This window comes from Phoca vitulina, unplaced genomic scaffold (assembly GCF_004348235.1).
Source record: "Phoca vitulina isolate PV1807 unplaced genomic scaffold, GSC_HSeal_1.0 scaffold33, whole genome shotgun sequence".
Lineage (NCBI taxonomy): Eukaryota > Metazoa > Chordata > Mammalia > Carnivora > Phocidae > Phoca > Phoca vitulina.
The window spans coordinates 22,614,580-22,642,434 of record NW_022589736.1 but is presented as its reverse complement, the minus strand read 5'-3'; the positions used below and the strand labels follow the sequence as shown (position 1 = coordinate 22,642,434).

General features: G+C 33.7%; 1 protein-coding gene across 1 annotated transcript in view; it reads left to right on the top strand.

The window, feature by feature from the left end:
* Positions 1–27,855, top strand: part of DNAJC1 (DnaJ heat shock protein family (Hsp40) member C1) — a 234,831-nt gene that overhangs the window by 55,946 nt on the left and 151,030 nt on the right. The window contains exons 2-3 of the mRNA XM_032425878.1: positions 23,606–23,707; positions 24,200–24,246. Coding sequence (XP_032281769.1) covers positions 23,606–23,707; positions 24,200–24,246 — 149 coding nt within the window. The remainder of the gene's footprint in view (positions 1–23,605; positions 23,708–24,199; positions 24,247–27,855) is intronic.

The following is a 27,855-nucleotide window of genomic DNA, read 5'->3' as shown; positions in this document are numbered from 1 at the left end:
TATTTTAATTTACCTTTTTTAAAAAAGATTTTATTTATTCGTGAGAGAGAGAGAGAGAGAGAGCGCATGAGTAGGGGGGAGGGGCAGAGGGAGAGGAAGAAGCAGACTCCCCACTGAGCAGGGAGACTGACATGGTGCTCCATCTCAGGACCCCAAAATCATGCATGACCTGAGCCAAAGGCAACTGGTTAACCTGCTGAGCCAACCAGGCACCCCTTAATTTACTTTTAAATATAAATCCTTTGTTAATACTCTTAAATAAAGTAGCCCTGATTTATGAACAAATTTATTTGCATCCAAATACAGGTGTGATGGCCTGTAAAACTTGTAGTCATTATGTATCTCCAGATTCATTGATACTTAAAAAAAAAAAATTAGTTGATATCTAAAAAAGAAACTTCACTATGAATTAGTAGCTTATTATGAAAGTGAAATAATAAAGTCATGACATGTGACACATAATATATATAAAGTCTGTAGAGTGGATTATATGTTATATGATTATAAATATGTATGTAAGATACATTTTGTGGCATATTGATAATGAAATAATTAGTTATTGATAAGAAATAATAGTAAACATTAGGAACTGCATAGAAAATTTACCACTTCTCTATTCATCTGTTCTATAAAATATCAGCTAAATAATATCTTATTTTTTAATATTTTGATGATACCTTAAAGAAATCTATGTTCTTAGTCCTCTTGCTAACATATTAATTGAACTATAGCATAAAAATAATAATTAATAACTAAGTAAATTCATGTAACTGAAGATGAACTGTAAACAGAAAATTTTAATAGATACAATGGTATGTATGTGTTAGACTGTTGTATTATGAAAACGCATAATATTTTATGATCTAAATTTTCATCCCAGACCTAATACATAGACTGGTTTAATGAAATATTGAAATTGAAATATTTAATTTGTGTTTTAAGTATTTATCTTAAATTTTATATTAGATGTTTGAATCGATAATAGAATTTTTTAATGTTTTTTATGTTTTTAATTCTTTTACTTCCTTTTATTTTTGATACTCAGTTTATTGGGAATGTACTTTTGCATGTAAAATAAATTTCTAAGTTTACTTTGAATGTCATCTATTTTAGGATTAAAAATATGTCTATTTTTAAAACTTTCACACTTATAATTATGTTTGTTAATATTTTCTCAATTTTGAAAATATAATTAACAAGGAGGAGTAATGTTTTATATATTGAATGAACATGTGTGTATGTAAAGAAACTAATGAAATATTTAGGGTCATTTCATAATGTTTATTTTCTTATAGGCTAGCCTAAGTATTGCATTTAAAAATAAATAAATTTTATCCTAATGGGTATGATATTTTGATATGAAAAGCTATAACTTAAACCTTTTTATGCTAAAAAATTTTAATATGTCAAAGTTTATAAATTGAGTAATCAGTTATAGTTATTTGAATACTTCATAACATTACATAAAATGATATAGCTCCAGAATAGTAATTTAAACACATAATGAAACTTAAATTAGCTAGTAAATTTAAGAATATGGGGTACCTTGTATGTAAATTTTGACTTTCATTTTTTGTTCATGGGCTTAAGAATTTGGGGGGTTATTTAAATTTGGATATCCTTTTATTTAATATAGACCTCGTAGCCAAATTTCTTTAATTAATATGTACTTTTTAGAAAGTTTGCTTGGTATGCTATTTTGCATTTAGAGTAGTCATGAAAAAGACTTTAAAGTGAAAAGACTTTAGAGAGTTAAGGAAAAGTTTTCATCTGAATTCCTGACTTCCTGATCCTGGGTAATTTTCTTTGTATACACTAGTTTCTCTTTCTGATTTATTATATCAAATGATTATTATATATGTATGATCATCTTGAGGTTTTAGAAGGAGAGTGTTTTGTTATCAATGTAAGTTGTCATTATCTTTAAAAAATTAATTTGCTTTGACTTAAAAATTTTTGTATCAAATTGTCTTAATAAAGTTCCCTGCAAAATCATGTGGCCTCATAGAACTGGATATTACAATTAACAAAGTAAGCCTAAATTATTCAGATAAAGAACTGTGAATGTAATTAATTATGGTCATTCATAGTTTTGTTAGCTTATCGATTAAGTTGTTTTCCAGATAATGTTGTTTTAATCCATGATATCCAAAGACTTGTTTTGTTTTAAATTATAAGTACAAATTTTAAAATAGAGCTGTTCTGGGTTGGAGTAGAAGTGTATTTGACTTTTGAAGACTAGTTTGATTTCTCAGATATTGCTAACATCGTGGTTCAAGGAAATGGGATATAATAAAAATAGTAGTACTAATCGGTCTTTATATCCTTACCAACTTGAGGTCTTTAATGTTTAAGTCTGTAACTGAACATTTAAAGTTCTGCATATTTACTGCTTTTCAAGAATATCAGAAACCATTGCACATAATAATTTTGGGAACAAAATAAATGGCAGAATACTGACTCTAAGAAGCACTCATAGTATCACAGCAATCTCCAAATCAGTCCTAATAGACTCAACATAGAAAATTTCTAATTCCAGGCAGATTGTGTTTGGTGACCTGTAGTGCACATTAGGAATCAGTCTAAGTTCAAAAGAAACTTAGGGCAAGTTAAGAGTACCTCTTCTTTAAAATGCTTGCCACTTAACTCAGCTTCATTCTCCACTCCTTCCCAATTGGAGACTTTTCTAGGAAATTGATGTTACTAAAACACATTTAATTAATTTGGAAGAGTAGCTCAAAGAAATTTTTATCTGTCCCAGTGAGAGGTCAGACTCCACCAGTTACACTGCAGGCAATACATTTTTAAACCTTTTGCTCACCGTAAGTAGTTAAAAGTCTTAAAATTTGGATGTATATTAGGGGTTTTCCTTTCTGTCTTTTCTGTATACTGCTTAAAAACAAAACAAAAACAAACAAAAAACAAAAATAAGATTCCTGAAAGAGAAGTGAAATAATCCTAGTTTAAGAGTGAAGGTTCAAATTTTTTCCCTGATGTTACACATGTATTAGAACCAGGAATAGATTGTTGAAATAATTTCTGGATTTGTATTAGTTCTTTTTTTTTTTTTTCATTCTCTACTTTTAACTGGTTTGATAAATGATTTAAAATCATTTCCAGATTCACAAGAGTTATATCCCATTCTGTTTTGAAGTATCCATGTTTCAAAAAATGATTGCTTTCTAACACCAAACTAGGTTAATAAGTCCTTTAAACCTTCGGGGTTACCTTGGTAATTAGGAGAGTTAAGGAGAAACATAGTTCTATGGAATAACACATACCATACTTTTAATCTGGTTGGGTCTTTGTGTGTGATTTTTGCCTGATAACCAGTGTTTAGAACTAGGTTGATTTTATGGTTTTGCTTAAGTAAGTGTTCATTGCAATGGCGTTTTTTCCTAATTTGTTCTCTCTTCCTAGGAACCAGCATTGCTGAATTCTTCAATCTTATAGATACCTCTAGTATGTTTGTTGTTACTTTGCTTCTGAGATCACATCAAATTCCTAAAGTCTTCTCTGTCTACATACCACTGAGGCACTTCTTCCTTGTCTTTCACAATCATTTTCTACTTCAGCTACTGCCATAATCTCCCAACCCATTCAGGCCATGTGCTAATTCTTGGAAATATAGATGAAATAGAATTTAGAATTTAATAACATATTTGCTTTGTTTCTTTTGTAATCTCTGCGAAGGTGGACTTAAAAAGTATTACAAATAATTCGATGAAAATTTGGTCTACAAGTATAGTGTTGACAAATATACTAAAGTAAAATACTTCAGAATTTTTTTCAGAGATAAGAACTATCAGACACTTCTAGAACATAATGATCATGAAATAATCTATAAGAAGCTATTGTATAATAAAATACCCTTGAGGAAACAAGAGTCTGAAAATTCTTGGCTTCAGGAGCTGCTAAAATGTACAGAAAAAATACGTAGTATCAAAGTATATACTCTAATACTGATTTTCTTTTATTAATTGCTGATTTGCTTCTTAAATCATAGAAATGAGAACTATCCTGCAGCAGGGAAAAGAAATGATTGCAAATCTTCTCTCTGGCTATATAGTCCTAAAAGTAACCACAGAACAAAGAAGAAGAATAAACTAGGCCTTTATCATTTCATATAGTTTTATCTCTTGGAAGGCTACAAGTGAGGTTTCCTTCCTTTTTTTGTTTATTCACAATAAGGAAGGGGGGAAGATCACATGATGCTGTGGAATGAAGCTGGTTGGTGGAAAGTTTTTGTTTTATTTGCATGTGGTATTTTTTGTCTTTTTGTTTTTTCTTTGGAAGAGAAGTTGCTTAAATGTGGAGGTTGTATATTTTATTTTCTATTGGATTATTGGTATTTCTGTAAGGAGCTCTTTGGAGAGTCAGATTTACCAAAGTAGTTTAAGAGATACACAGTTTTCTGAAGTAAAATTTTTACTGAAATGCACAAACTCTTACATTCATAAAAATGCAAAAAATCATAAGTATTTAGTTGAATGAGTTTTCACAACGAAATCCATTTGTGTAATGACCAAGGTTAAGAAATAGAATGTTACCCCACTTACCCCAGAATCCCCCCACTTGTGCTCCCTCTCAATTACTGTCCTTCCAAGGACAGTCATCATCCTGCTGTATAACACCATAAATTAGTTTTATCTTTAAAAAATGTATATACCCAGACTCATATAGTATATATAGTCTGGTTGCTAGACTTCTTTTGCTCGACATGCTCATGAAATTCATCCATGTTGTGTAGAACAAAAGTTCCCTCGTGTTCATTGCTGTCTATGTATTTCCATTGTATGAATGTACCCCAATTTATTTATCCATCCTACTGTGGATGGGTATTTAGTTTGTTTCCAGCTTGGAGCTATTATGAACAGTACATCTGTGAACCTCCTTGTACATGTCTTTTGATAAGTATATGTTTGCATCTCTGTTGGATATGTACCTAGGAATGAAGTTGCTCGATCATAAGGTATGTGTAGATGCAGCTCTAGTAGATACTGCCAAACAGTTTTCAAATGGTTGTACTAGTTTTATATTCCCTCTAGCTGTGCTTTGATGGTATAGTTGCTCCGTATTTTTGTGAACACTTGGTATTATCCTTTTTAAGTGGAAGTCTTGTTAAAATTTTCATTTTACAAAGATGAAAAAATGCATCTTTGGGCGCCAAGATTTGTCTGTCTGTCAAATAAATAAATAAAATCTTTATAAATAAATAAATAAATAAATAAATAAATAAAAATAAAAAATGTATCTTTCTAATTTTGACCATTCTGGTAGGTATGTAGTGGTATCTCAGTGTGGCTTTAATTTGCTTTTCCCCAGTGATGAATGAAATGGAATACTTTTTCATATGTTTGTTGGCCATTTGGATATAAAATATATAGATTATAAAGTATTATCTACTTCTATGTAATGTTCTTACATAAGGAGAAAAGCTGGGAATTTGAATTTACTGATCATTTTCTTCAGTGATTGTCTAGTATAATTTTGATTTTTCACATGTCACTTCTAAAATTAATAACTTATCAGTTATTTTGCATAAAATTAAATACATGAAGAAACACTAATGTAGGAAAAAGGGTTAAGATGTAAACTTATCACTACATACTTCAGATCTTCTTTTAAAGAACAACTAGACAAAATTTACAGACTGTTACTCGTTCTGTCTCCCCTCTATCCACTTGTCCATTTTTTCCCTTAGTGTGACTTTCCTACTACCTCTGATGAAGAGTTGAAGGCTAAAAGAACTCTTATCACCAGCTCTTTTACTGTCATTCCTGTTAATCCAAGCAAAGAATTACATTCCCAACTTTTATTAGCAATGGAATTTATATATCATCAAAATTTATAACATTTATATTCAGATGCTTTCAGCTGTCCATGACCCATCTACAGACTTACTCCTACATCTGTTCCTCTCCTTTTTGCTGTTGGAGATGTCCCTATTTTGAAGGCCAGTTTTTTCTCTCATAATTTGAATTTATCCCTCTCTCTGCCCTCACCTGCTCTGGAAGCATACTATCAATAATCCTGTATTCACCCATGTTTAAATTCTTCTCTCAACTGGATCCTTCTCAACAGAATAAAAAGGGAAGAAAACTTACCTCAATCCCACATCTCTAACTTTTAGCAGTCAAGTTTCTTGAATTTCTTCATTTCCTCACTTCACACTCTCCTTATCCCACTCTGCTTTGGCATCTGTCCCGAAACAGTAGCCAAGGTCACCAGTGATCTTCATAATAGCAAATCCAGTCAATATATTTCAGTGTTCATTTTACTTAACAGTAGCAGTATTGATACTGCTGACCATTCTTTTATTCTTGAAATAAAACTACACTTTTCTGATTTTCTACCTACCTCTGGTTTTCTGCCATTAATTATTTACATTTTTTATATTCATTTAGGCTTTCATATCTTATACCACTCCATACTTTCTTCTTTTTTTTTTTTTTTAAGATTTTATTTATTTGCAAGAGAGAGAGAATGAGAGACAGAGAGCATGAGAGGGAGGAGGGTCAGAGGGAGAAGCAGACTCCCTGCTGAGCAGGGAGCCCGATGTGGGACTTGATCCCGGGACTCCAGGATCATGACCTGAGCCTAAGGCAGTCGCTTAACCAACTGAGCCACCCAGGCGCCCCATACTTTCTTCTTTAAGCAATGTTATTCATGGTTTGATTTTTCTTCAGGTACCAACTAAATTTATATATCTAGCACAAACTACTTCTTTGAGCTTCAGACCTATGTATCCAGATGCTTAATTGACCACTTGAGTGTTTCAAAGGCACCTCCTGCTTGGCAAACTCATGGTCTTCTCTGCCCTTCCAATCCTCTTCCAATATTCCTTATTTCTACTAATGGTACTAGTATCCTTACTTGTACAAGTCTGACACCTACAAGTCACCTATCATTTATGCCCTTAACCTCAACCTAGTTTATCAGTGGAAGTTCTTCTAATAACATTTCTTACAGATTCTTCCTTCTCTTTCCCCCACAAGTTACCCAAGATAATACACTCACTGCCCGTCTCCTGTATCTCTTACTTAAACCATACTCTGATTGCTACAATTAGGAATCACCAGGATCAGGAAACTTCCATGACCAGTTAGCCACTGCAACTTCTGCCAGCTCCAGAACTACACCCACCTCACTCAAAGAAGTGCCCGACATTCATGAAGCTAGTGGTTAAATACTAGGACCTTTACTAATACTATCACAGAAAAACCTTTGACCTTGTTTGCCAGCAAAAGTGGTCTTTACCTCATTTCTGCATTCTATATCAGAGTGCGTCTGCTGGTCAAACCCAACTCACTTCTAGTTTTTTACTTTCTATCTTTTGTGATATGAGAAGGTGCTCTAGAAATGCGTTGTCAAGCACAGTTAGCTGGTAGCCACATGTGGCTATTTAAATGCCATCTTTTCTCTGAAAGGGAATAAATGCAAAACTGCATTAGGTGAACAACAGATTTTAAATGTTCCCTGTGTCATATCTAGAGCTTGTCTGGGCTAATGTTTCAGATGAGATCATTCAGCCCTACAATTGAAAAGTAGACAGAGGCAGAGGAAAGGAAGGTAAAACTTGATATGCGACCATTTTCACGATATAGAAACTGAGGTTTTAAGTTACTACTGAGGTACCCTCTGGTACATTTTGTTCATCTTGCCAAAAAACTAGCTTTTTTCCTTTTTTGTTTCACTACTTTCAGCTTTTATAATTATTCCTATTTTCTTTTGTGTATTTTTTTTTCCTCCTTCCTTAGGCTGGGCACTTGGTTGATTGATCTTTTAGTTTGTCCTGTTAATAGTAGCATTAAAAAATAATAATAATAGCACTTGTGGTTGCATATATTTCCCTCTAAGTAGAGCTTTAGCTCTCAGAAGTTTTGATGTTGAATATTTTCCTTTTTATTAATTTCTAAGCAATGTGTATGTGATTTCAACTCTTAATTCTGCTTCCATAAATCTTTTTTTAAAAAATCTGTCAGCAGCTGAGGGGCTTTTTGTTATTTTTGACACTGATAGTTATTTGATTATTATTTTAAAATGTGAGCTGTAAAATCTCCACTTTTTAGAATTAAGGCTTTCTTTGTGACCAAATTCGTTACTGATTTTTTTAATGATCTCTGAACTTAGACTTTGGTATGTTGTGCTGTTTATATATATGTTTGTATGTTTCTATCTTTGTGAAGTATAAGCATCTTAAAGGTTTTTTTTAAATTATTCAAATTCCTTATAACTGTGCTTATTTTTCATTTACTTATGTCAAATTCTGTAAAAGGCATATGAAAGTCTTTGACCATAATTGTTTTTATGAAGTTCTTATATTTAGGAATTTTTGCTGTTACATGTATATGGGTTTGGGGTCACTTGGAGCATAAAGGTTTATGACTATTTTAATTTTTCAGTGGGTTATATACCTTTTGTCATTACCTACTACCACTGTTTCTGGTGAATTTTGACTTTACATTCCCATTTTTCTGATAGTAATGTCAGCACTCTTACTTTAGTTTTGTTTACTTTTATCTTTGTTCATCTCTTTGTTTTCAGTCTTCTGAGTTTTGTTTGTAACCCAATTTGGTGATCATTTGTATTTTGGTAAGGGAACTCAATATATGTTTATATTTACTGAGAAATTACTGTGTTTGATTTTATTCTTATTTTGTCTATAGTATTTATGATACTTTTTTGTTGTCTTTTACTTGCTGTTGTTGTCTTAGCAAATTTCTTTTTCTGTTAATTTGGAAATTTTCAGTGTCTACCTTCTCATCTTTAAAAATGATAATAAAATCTCTCTTTCTCTAATGGATCATAATCAAATAGTAGCTTTTGCTTCACTACTTATCCTTCTTTCCCTCTTTACTCTTCCTTTTTTTTTTTTAATTCTTCGCTGTTACTAGGTTGTCTCTTATGCCATATCTCTTCTGTTTCAAGAACACTTAGTAAGTACATGTAATAACCAATTATAATAGATTTAACTATATATTGCATGATTTATTGCTTACCATTTTGATTTTTGGGGGTTTTATTATGAATATTTAAAAACATACACGAAAGTAGAGAGAATAATTTAATCTCCCATATACCTTTACTAAGATTTAACAGTTACCAACATTTGCCACATTATCCTTTTATTTTTCCTGAAGTACTTAAAAATGAATATCAGATAGTATGACATGTATCTTTTAGGTAAAGGTATTTTCTTAAATAATTATGATATAATTATCTACCCAATAAAATTAATAATAATTCCTTAGTAGCCCCTAGAATATAGTTCTTTTTATTATTATTATTATGTTATGTTAATCACCATACATTGCATCATTAGTTTTTGATGTAGTGTTCCATGATTCATTGTTTGCGTATAACACCCAGTGCTCCATGCAGAACGGCACCTCTTTAATACCCAGCACCAGGCTAACCCATCCCCCCACCCCCCTCCCCTCTAGAACCCTCAGTTTGTTTCTCAGAGTCCATCGTCTCTGATGGTTCGTCTCCCACTCCGATTTCCCCCCCTTCATTCTTCCCCTCCTGCTATCTTCTTCTTCTTTTTTTTTTTCTTATTTAGTTATTCCCAGTTGTCCCAAAATGCCTTCTCACCTTGGTTTTGTTTGAATCAAAGACCAAACAAGGTCCATACATTACATTTGGTTGTTCTGTCTCTCAAAGCTCTTTAATATTGAACTTGTCCCTCCCACTTTTTCCACCTGCCATTGACTTGTTAAAAAGACCTCCTTTTAAGAGGAATTAGTTGCAAAATGTAGTCTAAGATAACTAATCTGGTTACCAGAAGTGATGATTTTGTTTTGTGTATAGTTGACTTGGTGTTCCTGCCAAGTCAGTCCCCTAGTAATTAGATCTCAGAAGCAGATGTTTCTTGAAGCTACAGTCTTTTTTTAATCTACATTCTGGAGAATGCTTACTTTTTTAATATTGTGGTGAGAGCAGAGGTGTGTCCAACTTAAATAAACATGTCATTAATCCAAATTTACTTAGAAACAAGTTAAAAATGAGAGGGCAGAATTCCTCTTTTCCTGTACTTGAAATTACCTGATTTGTCAACAAATCATTTTTACTGATCTTGACTCTCAAAGAATAATCAGGTAAATGTTCTGTATGAGCATTAATAACCAGGAATTTTATACAGGCAAACCTATCATTGGTTCCTGTGTGTAGTTTAATGTTAAGAAAAGTCTATTAAAGCTATCATCTTATATAAATTTCAATAGATTTCTCTAAAGGTAATTGACTTGAACAGTGATTTATAACGGAAGAACTCAAAGCTTCCCCCTGCTTCTTTTGTAGATTAGCCATGGAAGCCCAGACTTAATAAAGAAAACTATTTTATTCTATGATATTTATTTATTTATTTATTTATTTATTTATTTATCTATCTATCTATCTATCTATCTATCTTTGCCACGGAAGTCATTGTTTATTTTTAAAATATTTTCCTTTTTCAAGTTATTTTGAACTTTATATGCACCTGTTATAAAATCCCATGGTCCTGAGATATGATGAATACATGATTTAGTATGAATGAGTTTAAGTTTCCTGCCTTATCCTCCCAGTCCATTGACCAGAGACAGCTTCTTTTCAATGTCTCTATTATTTAGCTCTTCTAGTGGCACATGCATTTATGTCTAGGCATACAGTTTTTGTTTGTTTGATGGCTTTCGGGGGGAAATGAGGGGGAGTAGACTCTGTTGACTGATAAATTTAAGTGCAAAGCCAGAATTAAGAGGACAAAGTTATTAAGAGTTTATTTAGTTTGAGCTTTTAATCAGTAATACCAAATGTGAAAATGACCAAGTCAGAAAGATTACATGGAATTACTAACTTTGAGGCAGTTGATCTTATGTAGTAACGGTACACAAATTAAGATTCATAAATGTCAACCAGAGTTTGAAGTTCTTCAATTTTGTGCCTAACTATATAGTTTGGGTAACTGTAGTCTTTTCTCCTTGCTGAATCTGATAGCCAAATATATGTTCTTCTCTTGGATTTAATATCCTTGAGTTTTTCCAAGACAATAGAAAGTTTTATTAAGAAGAATTTACTTTGGGGGCGCCTGGGTGGTTCATTTGGTTAAGTGTCCAACTCTTGATTTCGGCTCAGGTCATGATCTCAGGGTCATGAGATCGAGCCCTGCGTTGGGCTCCTCACTCAGTGGGGCATCTGCTTGAGATTCTCTCTCTCCCTCTGCCCCCCCCCCATACTCACGCACTCTGTCTCTCAAATAAATAAATATTTTAAAAAAATAAAGAGGAGTTTATCATGGTCAGATCTTGGATAAGGTCTTCTGATTTTTGCTTTGATTAACTAGTCATGTGTTTTTCTACCACCTGGCAGACCTAAAAAAAAGGTAGGTCTCACATTTGCAAAATGAGTGTAAATAAAATGAGTTTTAAGTTATTAGCAATCCATTGATATAAATCAGAGGTCGGGGCTGGGTGGCTCTTTTGGTTAATTGTCTGCCTTTAGCTCAGATCATGATCCCAGGATCCAGGGATCAAGCCCCACATCAGGCTCCCTGCTCAGCAGGGGGCCTGCTTCTCCCTCTCCCTCTGCCTGCCCCTCCCCCTGCTTGTGCTCTCTCTCTTGCTCTCTCTCTCTGTCAAATAAATAAATAAAATCCTTAAAAAATGAATCAGTCAATCAGAGGTCAACAGACTACAGTCCAGGGCCCAAAGCCAGGCTTTACCTGTTTTTGAAAACGAAATTTTATTGGAACCCCACCACAGCTATTTGTTTATGGATTGTCTATGGCTGATTTCTCACTACAATGGCAGAGTTGAATAGTTGCAACAGAGACTCCTTGGCATGCAAAGCCTCAAATATTTACTGTCTGACCTTTATATAAAAAGTTTGCAAATCTTTTATAGAAAGTAAAATAATAAATCTCTCTTAGGTTACGTAAGGAAGAGATTTCAGTGCTCTTTGCAAAACTTTTATGAGGATAGAGTTTGTGTTTTGTTTACCACTATATCCTCAATGCTTGCACATAATAGGTACTCAATAAATGTCAAATCAATAATTAAAAACATCCAAATCCATTTTACTCTCCTCAGTTCCCTAGTCCTTGTGGTTTAAAGCACAAATCCATCAGAAAGGAAGGAAGGAAGGGAGGGAGGGAGGGAGGAAGGAAGGAATCCAAACACACTTCAAGTCAGATTTGCCAAGTGTAAAAATGAAGGAGAAATAGTGACTTTCTAGCCTACATTTTATAATGATTTTCATTTACTCATCACTACTACCACATACTATAATAAGCACATCATTCATATACATCTCATTTAAACATCACAGCAATGTTTTAGGTGTTGTAGCATTATCATCCCCATTGTACAGGTGAAAAATTGATATTAGAGAGAGCAGGTAATTTGTCCAAAATCACAAGCTAGTAAGTGGCTTCTATGTTCAAACCCATCTTCATCATAAACATTGTAATAAGTGGAAAGGGGTTTAACTCTAATATGTTCTAGAATATAAGTAAAATTTCTCTGAGATCTCCAATCTAATAGCTAGGGCCCCCCCCCGCTTTTTTTTAATGATCTTATTTATTTATTTGACAGAGAGAAAAAGAGCACATGCAAACAAGGGAATAGCAGCCAGAGGAAGAGGGAGAGGGAGAAGCAGGCTCCCTGCTGAGCAGGGAGCCCAACGTGGGGCTAGATCCCAGGACCCTGGGATCATGACCTGAGCTGAAGGCAGATGCTTAACCGACTGAACCACCCAGGCACATCCCCCGCCCCCAGTCTAACAGCTAGCCTTACCAGGTCTATACATAAGTAAATTAGATGAGAACTTTTTCTTTTACATTAGTATATCTGTCTCTAGAAGAGTGGTTCACAGGGAGCAACCCATAAATTTTATACATCTCTGGGTTGAGCTGTATCAGATCATTAGTAATCCTGCTTTTCAGATTCCCAGAGATAGCTGGCTCCATTTTAAGGTATATAGCATATCTTACATTAGAAGATAACCAAGGAGTGGCCATAGGATATGCATAAAATAGTCTTTAAAAGAGATAGCATGAGAAGTGAGACCAAATTTCTTGCAGGAAATTTTTGCCATGCTACCTGTGTAACATTGGGCAGATTACTCAGCCTCAGTTTGAGCCCCAGTGTCCTCATTAAAATAGAGATAATAGTTACACTTATCACAAAAGGTTGTAGGAAATAAGGCAATTAATAATATATATGGTGGCTAGAATAGTGCCTAGTACATAGCATGCAATAAAGGTATTTCTACATTCTTTCAATTTTTTAAAAGTAAGATAAAATTCATGAAACAAAATTCATCATTTTAAAGTATATAATTCAGTGATTTCCAGGATATTCACAGTGTTGTGCAGTCATCATTTTCCAGAACATTTTCATCACCCCAACAGAAACTCTGTGTACATTAAGCAGTCACTCCCTCATTCCTCCTTCTCCCCAGTCTGTGGGAACTACTAATTTGTGTTTTCTCAATGGATTTGTCTATAAAGTACAAATGTACAGTTAAAATGGAATCATATAATATATGGCTTTTGTGTCTAGCTCTTTTCACTTAGCATAGTGTTCTCAAGGCTTATTTGTGTTGTGGCATATATCAGTACCTTATTCCTTTTTATGTCTGAATTATATTCATTGCATGTATAGACCTATGCCACATTTTGTCTAGCCATGCATAATTGGTGGACATTTCTGTTGTTTTCACTTTTTGGCTATTATGAATAATACTGCTATGAACATTTGTGTACAAGTTTTTGACTAAACACCTGTTTTCATTCTTTTCAATAAATGTCTAGGAGTGTAATTACTATGTCATATGGTAATTCTATGTTTATTTTTTTTTAAGGAACCACCAAACATTTGCCCAGTGGCTGCGAAGTTTTAAATTTTGATGAAGTGTAGTTCTCTATTTTATCTTTTGTTTTTCCTGTTCTTTTGATGTCATAGCTAAGAGTCTATTGTAAAATCCAAGGTCATATAGATTGACCTCTATGTTTTCTTCTAAGAGTCTTATCATTTTAGCTCTTACATTTTGGGCTTTGATTCAATTCCAGTTAATTTGTGTTTGTAGTGTGAGGTAGGGTACAACTTAAATCTTTTGCATGTGGATATCCAGTTGTCTCAGCATCATTTGTTGAAAAAACTATTCTCTCCCTATTGAATTATCTTGGCATCCTTGTTGAAAATCAGTTGACCATAGATGGATAAGTTTATTTCTGGACTCTGAATTCTTTTATTGAGCTATACATCTATCCTTACGCCAAGACCACACTATTTTAATGACTGTAACTTTATAGGAAATTTTGAAATCAAGACTTGTGTGTTCTCCAATTTTGTTGTTTGTTTTCAAGGTGTTGTACCTATTCTGAGTCTCTGGCATTTCCCTATGAATTTCTGCAAAATGCCAGGTAGGATTTTCATAGGGATTTCATTGAATCTGTAGATCAACTTGGAAAGTATTGCCATCTTAACAATATTAAGTCTTCCCATCCATGAAATGGATTTCTCTCCATTTATTTAGATCTTTCATTTCTTTCAGCAGTGTTTTATAATTCACAGTGTATACAAGTGTTACACTTTTGTTAAACTTATTCCTAAGTATTTTATTCTTTTTGATGCTATTGTAAAAGATTTGTCTTTTCAGATTTTCTTATTGCTAGCATATGGAAATACAGCTGATTTTTATATGTTGATCTGGTGTCCTACAACTTGTTGAATTTATTTATTAGCTCTGATACTTGTTCTGTGATGCTTTAGGATTTTCTTTTTTTAAGATTTTATTTTTAAGTAATATCTACACCCAATGTGGGGCTCAAACTCACAACCCCAAGATCAAGTGTTGCATGCTCTTCCAACTGAGCCAGCCAGGTGCCCGGTGCTTTAGGATTTTCTATGTATAGAATCATGTCATCTGTGAATGGAGATGGTATTAATTCTTCCATTTCAATTTAGATGTTTTTTATTTCTTTTTCTTGACTAGTTGCTCAGGCTAGGACTTCCAGTCCAAAAGTGGTGAGAGCAGACATCCCTCTTATTACTGATCCTGAGGGAAAACTTTCAGACCTTCACCATTCAGTATGAGGTCAGCTATAGGTTTTTCATAGATGCCCTTTATCAACTTGAGAAAGTTCCCTTCTAATCCTAGTTAGTGTTTTGTGATCAAACAGTGTTGTATTTTACCATATCCTTTTTCCATCAATTGAGATGATTATGTGATTTTTGGCCTTAATTTTATTGATTTGATATATAATACTAATTTTCATACACTGACCCACCCTTGCATTCATGGTATATAATCCTTTTTATATGCTGGTGAATTTGGATTACTAGAAGTTTGTTGAGGAATTTTGTATCAATATTCATAAGGGATATTGGTCTATAGTTTTCTTTTTTTTGTGGTGTTTGTCTGGCTTTTGGTATCAGAATGAGTTAGGAAGCATTCCTTCCTCTAATTTTGGAAGAGTTTGTAGAGAACTAGTGATTTCTTTAACTCTTTACTAGATATCACTAGTTAAGTCATCAAGTTTTGAGGTTTGGGACTTTGTTGGACGTTGAGTTTTTTGGATTTGGGTTTTTTTTAATTGATCAATTTCTTTACTGTTACAAGTTTATCGAGTTTTTCTATTTCTTCATGAGCCAATTTTTGTGTTTCTAGGAATTTGTCCATTCGTTTGAATTTTCTAATTGCTTGGCAAACAATTATGCATAATATTTTCTTAGAATTGTTTTTATTTCTGTAAGATTGATGTCCCCACTTTTATTCCTGATTTTAGCAACTTGAAACCCCCATCTCACTCTCACTCTAGTATAGGTTTATCAATTGTGTTGACATTTTCAGAGAACCAGCTTTTGGTTTTATGGAATCTCTCTGTTGTTCTGTTCTCTATTTCACTTATCTCTGCTCTAATCTTTATTACTTCTTCTATTTGCTTTGGGTTTACTTCACTATTCTTTTTCTTGTTTTCTTAAGGTGGAAGGTTAGGTTGAGATTTTCTTTGTCATCAGTTATAGTTGTAAAATTCCTTCTGAGCACTGCTTTTACTGCATCCTAAGTTTTGGTATGTTGTATTTTTCTTTTCATTTATATCAAAGTACTTTCTAATTTTTATAGTGATTTCTTTTTTACTTTATACAGAATTGAATATCATGATTTAATTTAGTTCTTGCTTAATACTTAGTCATGTTAAGTTAGAAAAATAGTTATAATTAATTATTTACATTAATGAATTAAAACCTCACAGAATGCATAAATCCAAAAGGAAATTATATGATCCTGAAATTTAATGACCTTTCCTGTTTCAGTCTTAATCTAAACATCACTGGAAAAAAAATTCTCCAGAGCTTTTCAGTTTTATTCTTCAGGAGCACAGTTTTCTGGCCTGTTACTATGTTCTTCTAACATGTACACAGTTATCTTATAGGGAGATAACATAATAGCACTTTTCATTCATATCTAAGTATTTTCTAATTTATTTTTTATTTTTTGACCCAGTGGTTGTTCATGAGTGTGTTATTTCCACATATTTGTGAATTTTCCAAATTTCCTTCTGTCGTTAATTTCTAATTTAATTCCATTGTATTTGGAGAATAAACCTGGCATGATTTCAGTATTTTAAAATTTGTTTCAGGGCGTCTGGGTGGCTCAGTCATTAAGCGTCTGCCTTCAGCTCAGGTCATGATCTCAGGGTCCTGGGATTGAGTCCCACATGAGGCTCCCTGCTCGGCAGGAAGCCTGCTTCTCCCTCTCCCACTCCCCCTGCTTGTGTTCCTACTCTCGCTATCTCTGTCTCTGTCAAATAAATAAATAAAATCTTCAAAAAAATTTTTTTGTTTCAGCTTACATTGTGTCCTAAAATCTGGCCTATTCTGGAGAATGTTCCATGTGTATTCTGCTGTTGTTGGGTGGAATGTTTTATGGTTATCTGTTAGGTTCGTCTAGTTGGTTTATACTGTTGTTCAAGTCTTCTGTTTACTTGCTAATGTTCTGTCAAATTTCTCTAGACATTATTGAAACTGGGGTGTTGAAGTTGCCAGTATTACTGTATGTATATATACTATAATACTATTGTACAGATGACCTATTTTTCCCTTTAATTCTGTTAAGTCTTTACTTTATATATTTTGGGGTTTTGTTTTTAGGTGCATATATGTTTATAATTGTTATATCTTCTTGATGCCGTCACCTTTTTGTTATTATGTAATGTTCTTTTTTGGCTCTTGTAACAATTTTTGTCTTAAAGTCCATTTTGCTGGTATTAGTATAGCTATCCTAGCTCTCTTTTGGTTACTGTTTACATTTAGTAGTATTTTCCACCTACACACTTTCAATCACTTTGGTTCTAAAATGAGTCTCTTGTAGATACCATATAGTTGGAGGATGTTTGTTTATAATCCATTTTGCTAGTTTCTGTCTCTTACTTGGAGAGTTTAATCCATTTTTTTAAGATTTTATTTGAGAGAGAGAGCATGTGCACATGAGGAGGGGAGGGGCAGAGGAAGAGAGAGAGGGACAAGCAGACTCTGCGCTGAGCCTGGAGCCCAACACAAGGCTCGATCTCATCACCCTGAGATCATGACCTGAGCAGAAATCAAGATTCAGCAGCTTAACCGACTGAGCCACCCAGGTGCCCCAATCCATTTACATTTAAAGTAATTACTGTTAAGGAAAGACTTACTTTTGCCACTTTGCTGTTTGTTTTCTATTTGTTTTATATCTTCTCTCTACCTCATTTATCCTTTACTGCCTGTTTTTGTGTTAGATCTTTTTTTCTACTGTACCATTTGATCCATTTTTTGTTTCTTTTACTATAGATCTTTATTTTCTTTGTGTTTGCCTTGGAGATTTCAATTAACACATTAATTTATAGCAATCTAGTTTGAATTAATACCTATTTAGTTTAAATCATATAAAAAATTTGGCTCCTACAAAGCCTGTTCTTATTCCTTATGTAGTATTGTCACAGATTGTCTATGGGCATACATGCATAAAGATGCATAGATTTATGTTATTGTTTTATTTGACACTGATTTATAATTATTGCTTTATAGTTGTCCTTTAAATGATACAGAAAAAATTTAATTACTACCCCAAAATACACAAATGTTGACTTTTGTATTTATATATTATCTTTATCAATGTTTATTTCTTCATATAGATTTGAGTTACTGTCTAGTAGTTTTTTCTTTTCAGCCTGAAGAACTCCCTACAGCATTTCTTCTGAGCAAATCTAGTAGCAGTGAATCCTCAGTTTTTGTTTAATTGGAATATCTTCATTTCTCTTTCATTTTTGAGGGATAATTTTGCTAGATATATAATTCATGGATAAAAGTTTTTCTTAGCACTTTAAATATGTCATTCCCCTACCTTCTGGACTCCATGGTTTCTGATGAGAAATTAGCTGTTAATAATATTGAGAATCCCCTGTATGTCATGAGTTACTTCTCTTGCTGCTTTCAGGATTCTCTCTCTTGGTCTTTGACTTTCAGCAATTTGATTATTATGTTTTGAGGTATGGCTCTCTTTGAATTGATCCTACTTAGGGTTGTTGAGATTCTTGGATGCATATATTTATGTCTTTCATCAAATTTTGGCTGTCTTCAGGCATTTTTTTCTTCAAATATTTTTTTTTTCCTGCCCCTTTCTTCTCCCTCTGGGACTTTCATTTTATGTAGGGTGGAACTCTTTATGGTGTTGCACAGGTCTCTTAGGCACTGTTCATCTTTTTTCATTCTTCTTTTCCTCATATCGGGTAATCTCAATTTGACCTATCTTCAAGTTCATAGATTCTTTCTTCTGCTCAGCTCTGATTTTGAGCCCCTCTAGTGAATTTTTATTTTGTTACTGTATTTTTCAAGTCCAGAATTTCTTTTTGGTTCCTTTTTAAAATTTCTGTCTCTTTGTTGATATTCTCAATGTGGTGAGACATTACTCTCATACTTTATTTCTTTGTATATGCTCTTGAGCATATTTTAAATAGTTAAAGTCTTTGTCCAGTAGGTTTAATGTCTGAGCTTCCTCACGGACAATTTCTATTAATTTCTTTTTTTCCCCCCATACTTTCTTGTTTCTTTGCATGCTTCATAATTTTTAATGAATACTAGACATTTTGGGTATATCATGTAATCAGATTCTCCCACCGCACTAGGGTTTTGTTTGTTTGTTTGTTTTTTGTTTGGTTGTTTTTTTGTGTGTGTGGTTTTGTGTGTGTGTGTGTGTTTTGTTTTTTTTTGTTTTTGGCTTTTGCTGCTTGTGGTTTTTATTTGTCTAATGACTTTTTTGAACTAATTTTGTAAAGTATATCTTCTTTGTTGTGTGTAGCCACTGACATCTCTGTTTGATTTGCTTAGTGGTCAGCTAATGATTCAACAGATTTCCTTAAAGGCTTGGAACCACTGGGAAGAAAAAACTTAGTCTTTGCGAGTGGGTTCTGTGTATATATTGGGGCATGATTTCAACACTCAGCTAGATTTACAACTGTCTCTTAGCCTTCACTTTCTGCTGTGTCCAGGCTAAAGATCAGTCAGAAGTAAGAATTTAGGGCCTTTGCAGGTCTTTCTGAGGATGTACTCCACCTTGGGCATGCACATGGTCTTCTAGTTTCCAAGGAATATATGGGAGCTTTTCAAAGCCCATATTCCCCAAAGCATCTCACTAGTCTTTCCTGTCAAGCTTTTTTTTTTTTTTTTTTTTTTTTAAAGATTTTATTTATTCATTTGAGACACAGAGATACAGAGAGAGAGCGAGCATGAGCAGGGGGGGAGGCAGAGGGAGAGGGAGAAGCAGGCTCCCCGCTAAGCCAGGAGCCCGATGTAGGGCTTGATCCCAGGACCCCGGAACCATGACCCGAGCCGAAGGCAGACGCTCAACCATCTGAGCCACCCAGGCGCCCCTCCTGTCAAGCTTTTTGATGTTTCTATTGTATGACCCAATGGCTATCCCTTGCCCCATTTTGGCACTGGTTAATAAATTTGCCTTTAAATGTTTTTAACAAATGTCCTAGATAATTAATTACCTCTCTGACTTGGGAGAGTACTGAGTTTGGTAAAATAAAGGTAAGCCCTTTACACAATCCATCAGGGAACCAACAGACCAACACAAACAACCACAGTTAAGAATCAAGTCTGTTTTGCTTCCCTCTGCACCAGGAACCCACACCAAGAACTCAGATTGGTGTCTTCAAGACTCTGAGAATCAGCTATCTTTTTCCTGATTAAGTAATTGCCTGGTTTGAGTAGTTTGCATAGTTCAGATTGGGTTGATTCTGACTGTTTTTGCCAGATTATTTGCTTGTTTCTGTGAAGGGACAGGCCCTTGGAGTTCCCTACTCTATTTTTGCTGATGTCCATTGCATTTAATTTTGACAAACATATTACTTTCATAGTTGGGGTTTTTTGGGGGGGGCTGGCTTTTGTTGTTTGTTTGTTTGTTTGTTTGTTTGATTAGAATGACCATATACATCTTCTTTACAGAGGTCATCCAATTAAGATAATTCATGTCCAAGTTGCCAAGGAACTATATCACATGTAGAAGGAAAAGAATTCTGGCAATTGAACCCTGCAGATCTGATGTCAAAAGTGTTAAAGATAGCCAATTCACCCATAGCCCTATCAAAAAATTTTCTTTGCATGCCAGAGAGATAAAAGGCTAATCTAGTGAGTATGGGAGGTAAATGTTTTAACATTCAGGTCTCTCGTAGAAAGATGATGTGAAATGTTAGACGAGTTAACACATATCAGGATCTTTATCTTTAAAATTGCAGTTGAACATTCACATTGTAGTTATGTGGATGTTTTCCATATGGTTTATCAGATCAGTATGATTGTAACAATTGTTCTCACTGCCTTCCCACTGCCTCTTGTGAAGTGACTCAATCCAAATCTACTAACTGAATCTAAAGAGTGAACATAGGGATCTCTGATTCTGATAAAACACTTTTGGGGTTTGAATTCTATTTTCATCTATTTACCAACAGCATGAACTTGAGCAAGTTACTTAACCTCTCTCTGCCTCATCTTATCAGAAAATGGGCCTAATAACAACTATAGTTACCTCATAGCTTTGTTATAAGGATGAAGTAAGATTCTTTGGGCACCTGGGTGGCTCAGATGGTTAAACGTCTGCCTTCGGCTCAGGTCATGATCCCAGGGTCCTGGGATCGAGTCCCGCGTCGGGCTCCCTGCTCAACGGGGAGCCTGCTTCTCCCTCTGCCTCTCTCTCTCTCTCTGTCTCTCATGAATAAATAAATAAAATCTTTAAAAAAAAAAAAAAGGATGAAATAAGATTCTTTGAATAATTTAATAAAATTAAATACATAAGCTAGTTCGAGGTGAAGCTTATCTAGAGCATGTCTTTTAGATAGGGGAATCCTCAAGTTTTTCAGTTCTGTCCACTTAGGGTGGAGCTAATTGGTGAAATAACCATACTGGTCAGATTCTCAAGAGGAAAAAGTCAGGCAATATCTGTGTGTAGGCCAAGACACTCATTTCTTTAGTCAGGAGAGAATTGTCTGTATCTACAGCTGGGTGCAAAACAAAAACATGAGGTTGGGGAACAGCATCCTAATATGTAATGATCTGGGGGACCAGGAGGATGGGCCAAGATAGTGGGAGACAAAGCTAAAAAGATTGGAAAAGACAGATGATGAAGGCACTTGGGAGTTACTGAAGGGTTTGAAATAGGAGAGCCATCTGGCTACATTTATATTTAGGGCACATATTGTGGCAGAAAAACGGAGAATTAGAATCAGCATGGCAAGACTGGAAGGAGGGAAATGCCTTAGGTGACTATAAGTTATTTTTATTTTTAAGTAAGTCATCAGTGTTCCGTAATGAGCATGCATTAATTTTGTAACACAAGAAAACACATAAGCTTTATTTTGTAAGAAATCTACTTTGGGAATTTTTCTATGATATAGTCCTAATTTAATAAAATCCAAAATTAAAGTCCCAATTAGAGAACAGTTACTCATTTGACACTTGACCTCTTTGCTCAACAAAATGTCCATCACAAATTTTCAGTAAATAATCATCCTTTTCTACTTCATGTTACCTATTAAGTATAGGGAACACATCAATCCTATTTAACAAATTAGAATGAAAATATTAACTGTATTATCTACAAAATTTACTCTGCTAACTTTATATCTTCTCAGTCCTCTGTAAGTCACAAAAATATTCACACCTAAGTTGACATTTTTAACTAGAGTGACACCCTGGAGGAGTAAGCCCCAGAAAATTGATAATGAAAATAATGGTTCATAAAGAAAAGCTTGACAGACAAATTATAGTCTCATTTTGCTTCTCTCCAGCTCTATTTCTTTAACAACTATTTAATCCCAGGGACACAGATTTTTTTTTTTTTTTTTTTTTTAAAGATTATATTTATTTATTTGACACAGAGAGACACAGCGAGAGAGGAAACACAAGCAGGGGGAGTGAGAGAGGGAGAAGCAGGCTCCTGGCTGAGCAGGGAGCCCGATGCAGGACTCAATCCCAGGACTCTGGGATCATGACCTGAGCTGAAGGCAGACGCTTAACGACTGAGCCACCCAGGCGCCCGGGACACAGATTTTTGTTCTGTTTTGTTTTGGTTTGGTTTTTTAGTCATTTGAACTTTTTCAATAAAGTAGTTTTAGGAGTTAACTGAACAAATTTTCAGCTATAAAACAAAATACAATTTAATAAACAATTTTATTATAATTTTGTACCACTGTGAACATGCTAGTTATTGGAATAATTTTTAAACTCAGTGGAGATAAAGTTTTAAACCCAATTTTACATCGTGTTCTTTGTTATCATTATGTATTTTATGCTGGCCATGGAAAACCATGTTTTCTGAGTTTATCTGTACACACAGGATTATATAGAATGTAATTTTAACATCCGCCTAATCCAACATACTCTTACTGAACTATTATGACTCTTTAAATATGTTTAAACTATATTAATAATAGTGGGCAAATTTATTTCTACAAACTAGACTGTGGAAACTGGACACCACTGAAAACACCCTTGGAAGTACTAAAAAAATGTTAAGAACAATATACACCACTACTTCTAATTACAGTTATTTTCGATAAATGCAAATGTAACAGCCTTCTAACAGGCATACTTTTGACATAGGAAATTGAGATTCCATAGGTTGTGGCTCAATGGTAAATTCAATATAAATAACAATGAAGAAACCACATATGGTAAGCCTGGGATTCAGAAATTGGCTTTAAGATTCTCAAATAAATAAAGACCTTCTTTGAAGGCACATGGATGTATTAATTTTTAATTTGTTTCTTTTTGATCTCTTAATTACCGAAAAAGATTTATTGGTTAATTTTAGGAAGGCAAGTGTTTGAAAAGTTTTGCCAAATACTGTCTTCTTTAAATGACTGTATGGTAATGAAAAGTTAAGAGGAGAGCCAAATTAGATTGAATAATTGTTCAGTCATGTGGGTCAGGCTAGTTGCATAGCCTGGTTGTTAGACTGATTGCTCAAATTACATTGCCTGGGGTCCTGCACTTGGTTGGCTGTCTTCTCAGATCTTAACAAGGTTCTGGGAATTTCTTTTTCTGACAACGTTTGCTTTGTGTTTTTCCCCTCCCCCTACCACCTCCAGGATGCTTCATCTGCAGACATTAGAAAAGCATATCGTAAGCTTTCACTAACTTTGCATCCAGACAAGAATAAAGATGAAAACGCAGAAACTCAGTTTAGACAAGTAAGTGACGTGTGCTGTTATTATATATATTTTGCAACAAATTTATAAATAAATGTTTTCTAATAAAAATAGTAACTTATATGTAGAATATTTTTGTTTGAAAATGAGGTTGTAGTTGAGAAATAGAATGTCATGTTCACTCAATTTTTACAAAATATCACCATTTTTTATATTAGAATCTCTAAATTCTTGGAGGGTCATAATTGTCATAATTTTCTTGTCTAAATTACAGCTTTTGCTTTTTAAAAGCACATTTTAACATAATTATTACTTTTGCATCTTTCACAAAGATTTATTTTGGTATCAAGCATTTTTTAATCTCTTAAGGTTCTACTAAAAATATAAAATGTTACGTATAATTAAGATTGTATCTGTTCATTGTATATATGAGCACATAGGGTTTTCTGTTTGTGCATTATAGTGTGTTCACCTTCCCAAGTGATTTCTTATAGCTGAGAGTATTTTTATCTTAAAGTAATGCTTTTATTTTAGTTGGTGGCCATTTATGAAGTTTTAAAGGATGATGAACGAAGGCAAAGGTGAGTGTTCATTTCTGCTTTTGAATTAAGATGTTACAGTTTGATATCTCAGTTTATAAAGGAAGGAATTGTCTCACTAGACATTTATTATAAGTTAGTATTTTATTTTTGTTTCTTCCTATATTTAGAGCAGAGTTAATGTCTATTGAAAATATTCACTAGGTTGATTCAGTACTTATACGCTTTAGGATCATGAGTTACAACGTTACCAAGTCATAGCTCCATTAGATATGATTTAACATGAGTGTCTATGCTCTGGGAAATACAGATACCATTTGACTTCAAACAAATGCCCAGTCATTTTTGATATATCAGTAATATCTCCTATCTGTGCTTGGTGGTCTTTTTCTTTTTTCCCCTATTCCTTAAATGTTTTGGAATTAGGCTGTTAGTGATACTCACGTCATCACAATTTCTTGATGTTTCCTCACTCTCAGAATAAACCCTGATATTTGTGAGAGAACAGACTTATATAAGTCTGTAGAAAATAGGTGTGGAAGAAAAATATTTGTTTCTTTTTCCTATTTCTTTTGCCTCCTTCCTTTCCCTTACTCTGCTCTGGTGATTCTGCATTTAAGTTAAACTTCGGAGCGGAGGCAGCCCCCTCACTTCGAGACTTCTCTGTGCCCCTTTCAGAAGAGTAGTAATATATTTATAAGTAGTTTATAGTGCCAGTGACTTAAGAGGAGATTGCAGAAAGGCCCCTTTCTTCTACTCCTTCAGAATGTGTGGAATGTGTAGATACTATTGCCTTGGGCTTCAAAGTTTCTTGAGTCAGACCCACAGTAAGAAGTATATTTGGGGGGGGCGGGGCAGGAAGCATATTTCGCATCATGCCTCAGAACACACGTACACATACACACACTTGAAGCAAAAATTTCCCAAAACACTTTATAGTGTGTGATACAGACTGATATTTTCTATTCTAGACTAGTACAGACTAGTCTTTTCTTTAAAAAAAATGAATAAATTCTTCAGATATATTATCTGGAATTATTCTATATCCTAAAATGTTAGCTACTACTCTTCTTCTCATCTTAACTCTTTAATTTGAATACCTCAGTTTGTCAGATTGCAAAGCAAGGACTCGAGATATTCTCTGTAAGTGTTCTTTGCTTTATAACAAGGGCTGGCATTGGTCCAGATACCATAGCAGACATTCCTCTGGTTTGAGATAATCCATAGTGTTGAAAGAGTCCTAGAAGTGTGTTGAAAGAAGTGTTGGTCATTCTGTGCATATTTTCTAGTTGGTTTCTCTCACTGAGCCCCTAGTTTTATTTCACACATCAAGAATGTGTCTGTAAAGATAGCTTTATTTAGTCTCCCTATGTCTTTGGCATCAGATTTTGTCTTTTTGTTTGTTGTTCTCTTAAAAGTCAGTAAACTTTGTAACAATTTCTTTCAGTTCCTGAAAAATCATTTATATCTTTACAGAACAAATCACTTCTTCTGTATAAAATGTTTCTTCGTTAACATAGATGTGTCTAACATTTTCTTTTTAGGATTCATTCCCTTTGCAATTTTTTTGCAGTGTTAGTAGAAAAAAAATGGATCTGACAGTTACACAAACAGCTGTAGTATTTATACCCCTTGAGGCACAAGTAACTCTTTGGTAACTGGTTTTCCTTGAGGCAAAAATCTTAACTAATCAAGCTGAGAATCACTTCTCTAAAGCTTGAGCCTGAGGCCAGGTGACCTATGTGTATTTAAACATATAGGAGAAATGCACCTCTCCAGACAATTACCTAATGTTTCTAATTCCTTTAGGAAGAAAAACCCAGTAGTCATTTTTATCTTCTAAAGGAAGATTGTCTTATACTGGTATTAAAAAATGCTCTTTGGTATCACAATTATTTATTATAAATATTCATTAAGTAAGTACTTTTAAATGTGTAACCTCCCAGGAATTTGCAGTTTGGAAAATTGTCCTATATGTTTCTCTATTTCCCTTATGAGTAATTGTGTTTTCACTGAAATCAAGTGCATTCTTTAATTTTGGCAGGAAAGAGAATAGCAATGAAGTAGATAAAATAAACTGGATAACCTTTTTTTTTCTTTTTGAGGAAAAGGCAAACAATTTTTAAACTGCCTTATTTAGGTATAATTTGCATACCATAGAAGTCAGCTATTTTAAGTGTACAAGTCAATGATTTTTAATAAATTTACAGAGTCATGCAAACACCACAATCCAGTTTTAGAACATTTCCATCACCTCCAAACATTCCCTCAAGCCCGTTTGCAGGCAATCCCCACTCTGATCCCAGACCCAAGCAATCACTGATCTCCTTTCTGTGTTTATAAATTTATCTTTTCTGGGCCTTTCCTATTAATGAAATCATGTAAAGTGTACTCTTTTGCATCTGGCTTCTTTCTATGATAATCTTTTTGGGGCACATCCATATTGTAGCATATACCAGTAGTTAACTCTTTTTTATTGCTGAGTAATATTCCATATCATATACCGCCTTTGTTTATCTATTCACCAAGTAATAGACATTTAAGTTGTTTCCACTTTTGGGCTATGATGAGCAATGCTGCTATGAATATTCACATACAAGTCTTTGTGTGAACAGATTTTTTTTCTTTATTTCTCTTGAATAGATTCCTAGGAGTGAGATTGTGAATAAACTTCTAAGCCTTTTTTTTTCCCCCAAAACATAGACTATAGTATGAAAATAACAAGTTTGTCTGGTTAGCGTAAGGAAGGCATAGCAGCCTTTTCTAAACTCCCAGGTAATTTGCTTATTTTGGGGAATAGCAGCTCAGCTATATTCTGACATAAATTTCTGTACAAGTGCCCTAAGTGTTAGCTGAAAAAAGTACCAAGTAGATACTAGTCATTACATATATACACTAACTTGTGCTTTAGTAATATTAGTATATTACTTTTATTTAAAATCTATTATAAATTTTTAACCAGTATTATTTTGCTAACCCAGTTGTGCAACTTTAAATTTGGGGGGGGGGGGGGTTTGTATATTTTATGGTACTATATTTGTAAAAGTTGAATTTTTTTTTCGTTTACTAAATAAAATCACGTTTTATTTACAAATCCATTGAAAAGTATAGTTATCTCAGCCTTAGTATGCTAAACATTTACAAATCCATTACCTCATTATTCTAAATTTGATTATAAGTATGTTTGAAGAAAAATAAACATTAACCTGAGAATAAGAAATCTTAGTACCTTCTCTAATTAGAAGATATAAGATACCTGTTATATGGAATATATAAAGTGCTCTATATCACAAGTTTTGGCATATATATACATTTTTAAAGGAGAGTAAGATGGATTAATTTAGATGTGTTTCCTGTTTATGATCTTTGTGTAATTAATTTTTACTCTTGGGTTCAAAATGTGACCTAAATGGATGTTGTTGTTATTGTTTTAAACTAAAAATTCAAACTTTGTATGATGGGAAATTCACAATTTAGGCAAATTCTAGAATTATTTAAATATTTGTTTTCATAATAGATATGTTTTCTATTTTAGTTTCATAGTTACTGTTTTATATTTCAAAATATGAGGCTATTTTATATTTACATAAAATTTTTTCTGTTGGTAATTTAAATATTCTTAGATTTATTTGCTTTCCAATGTTTATATTA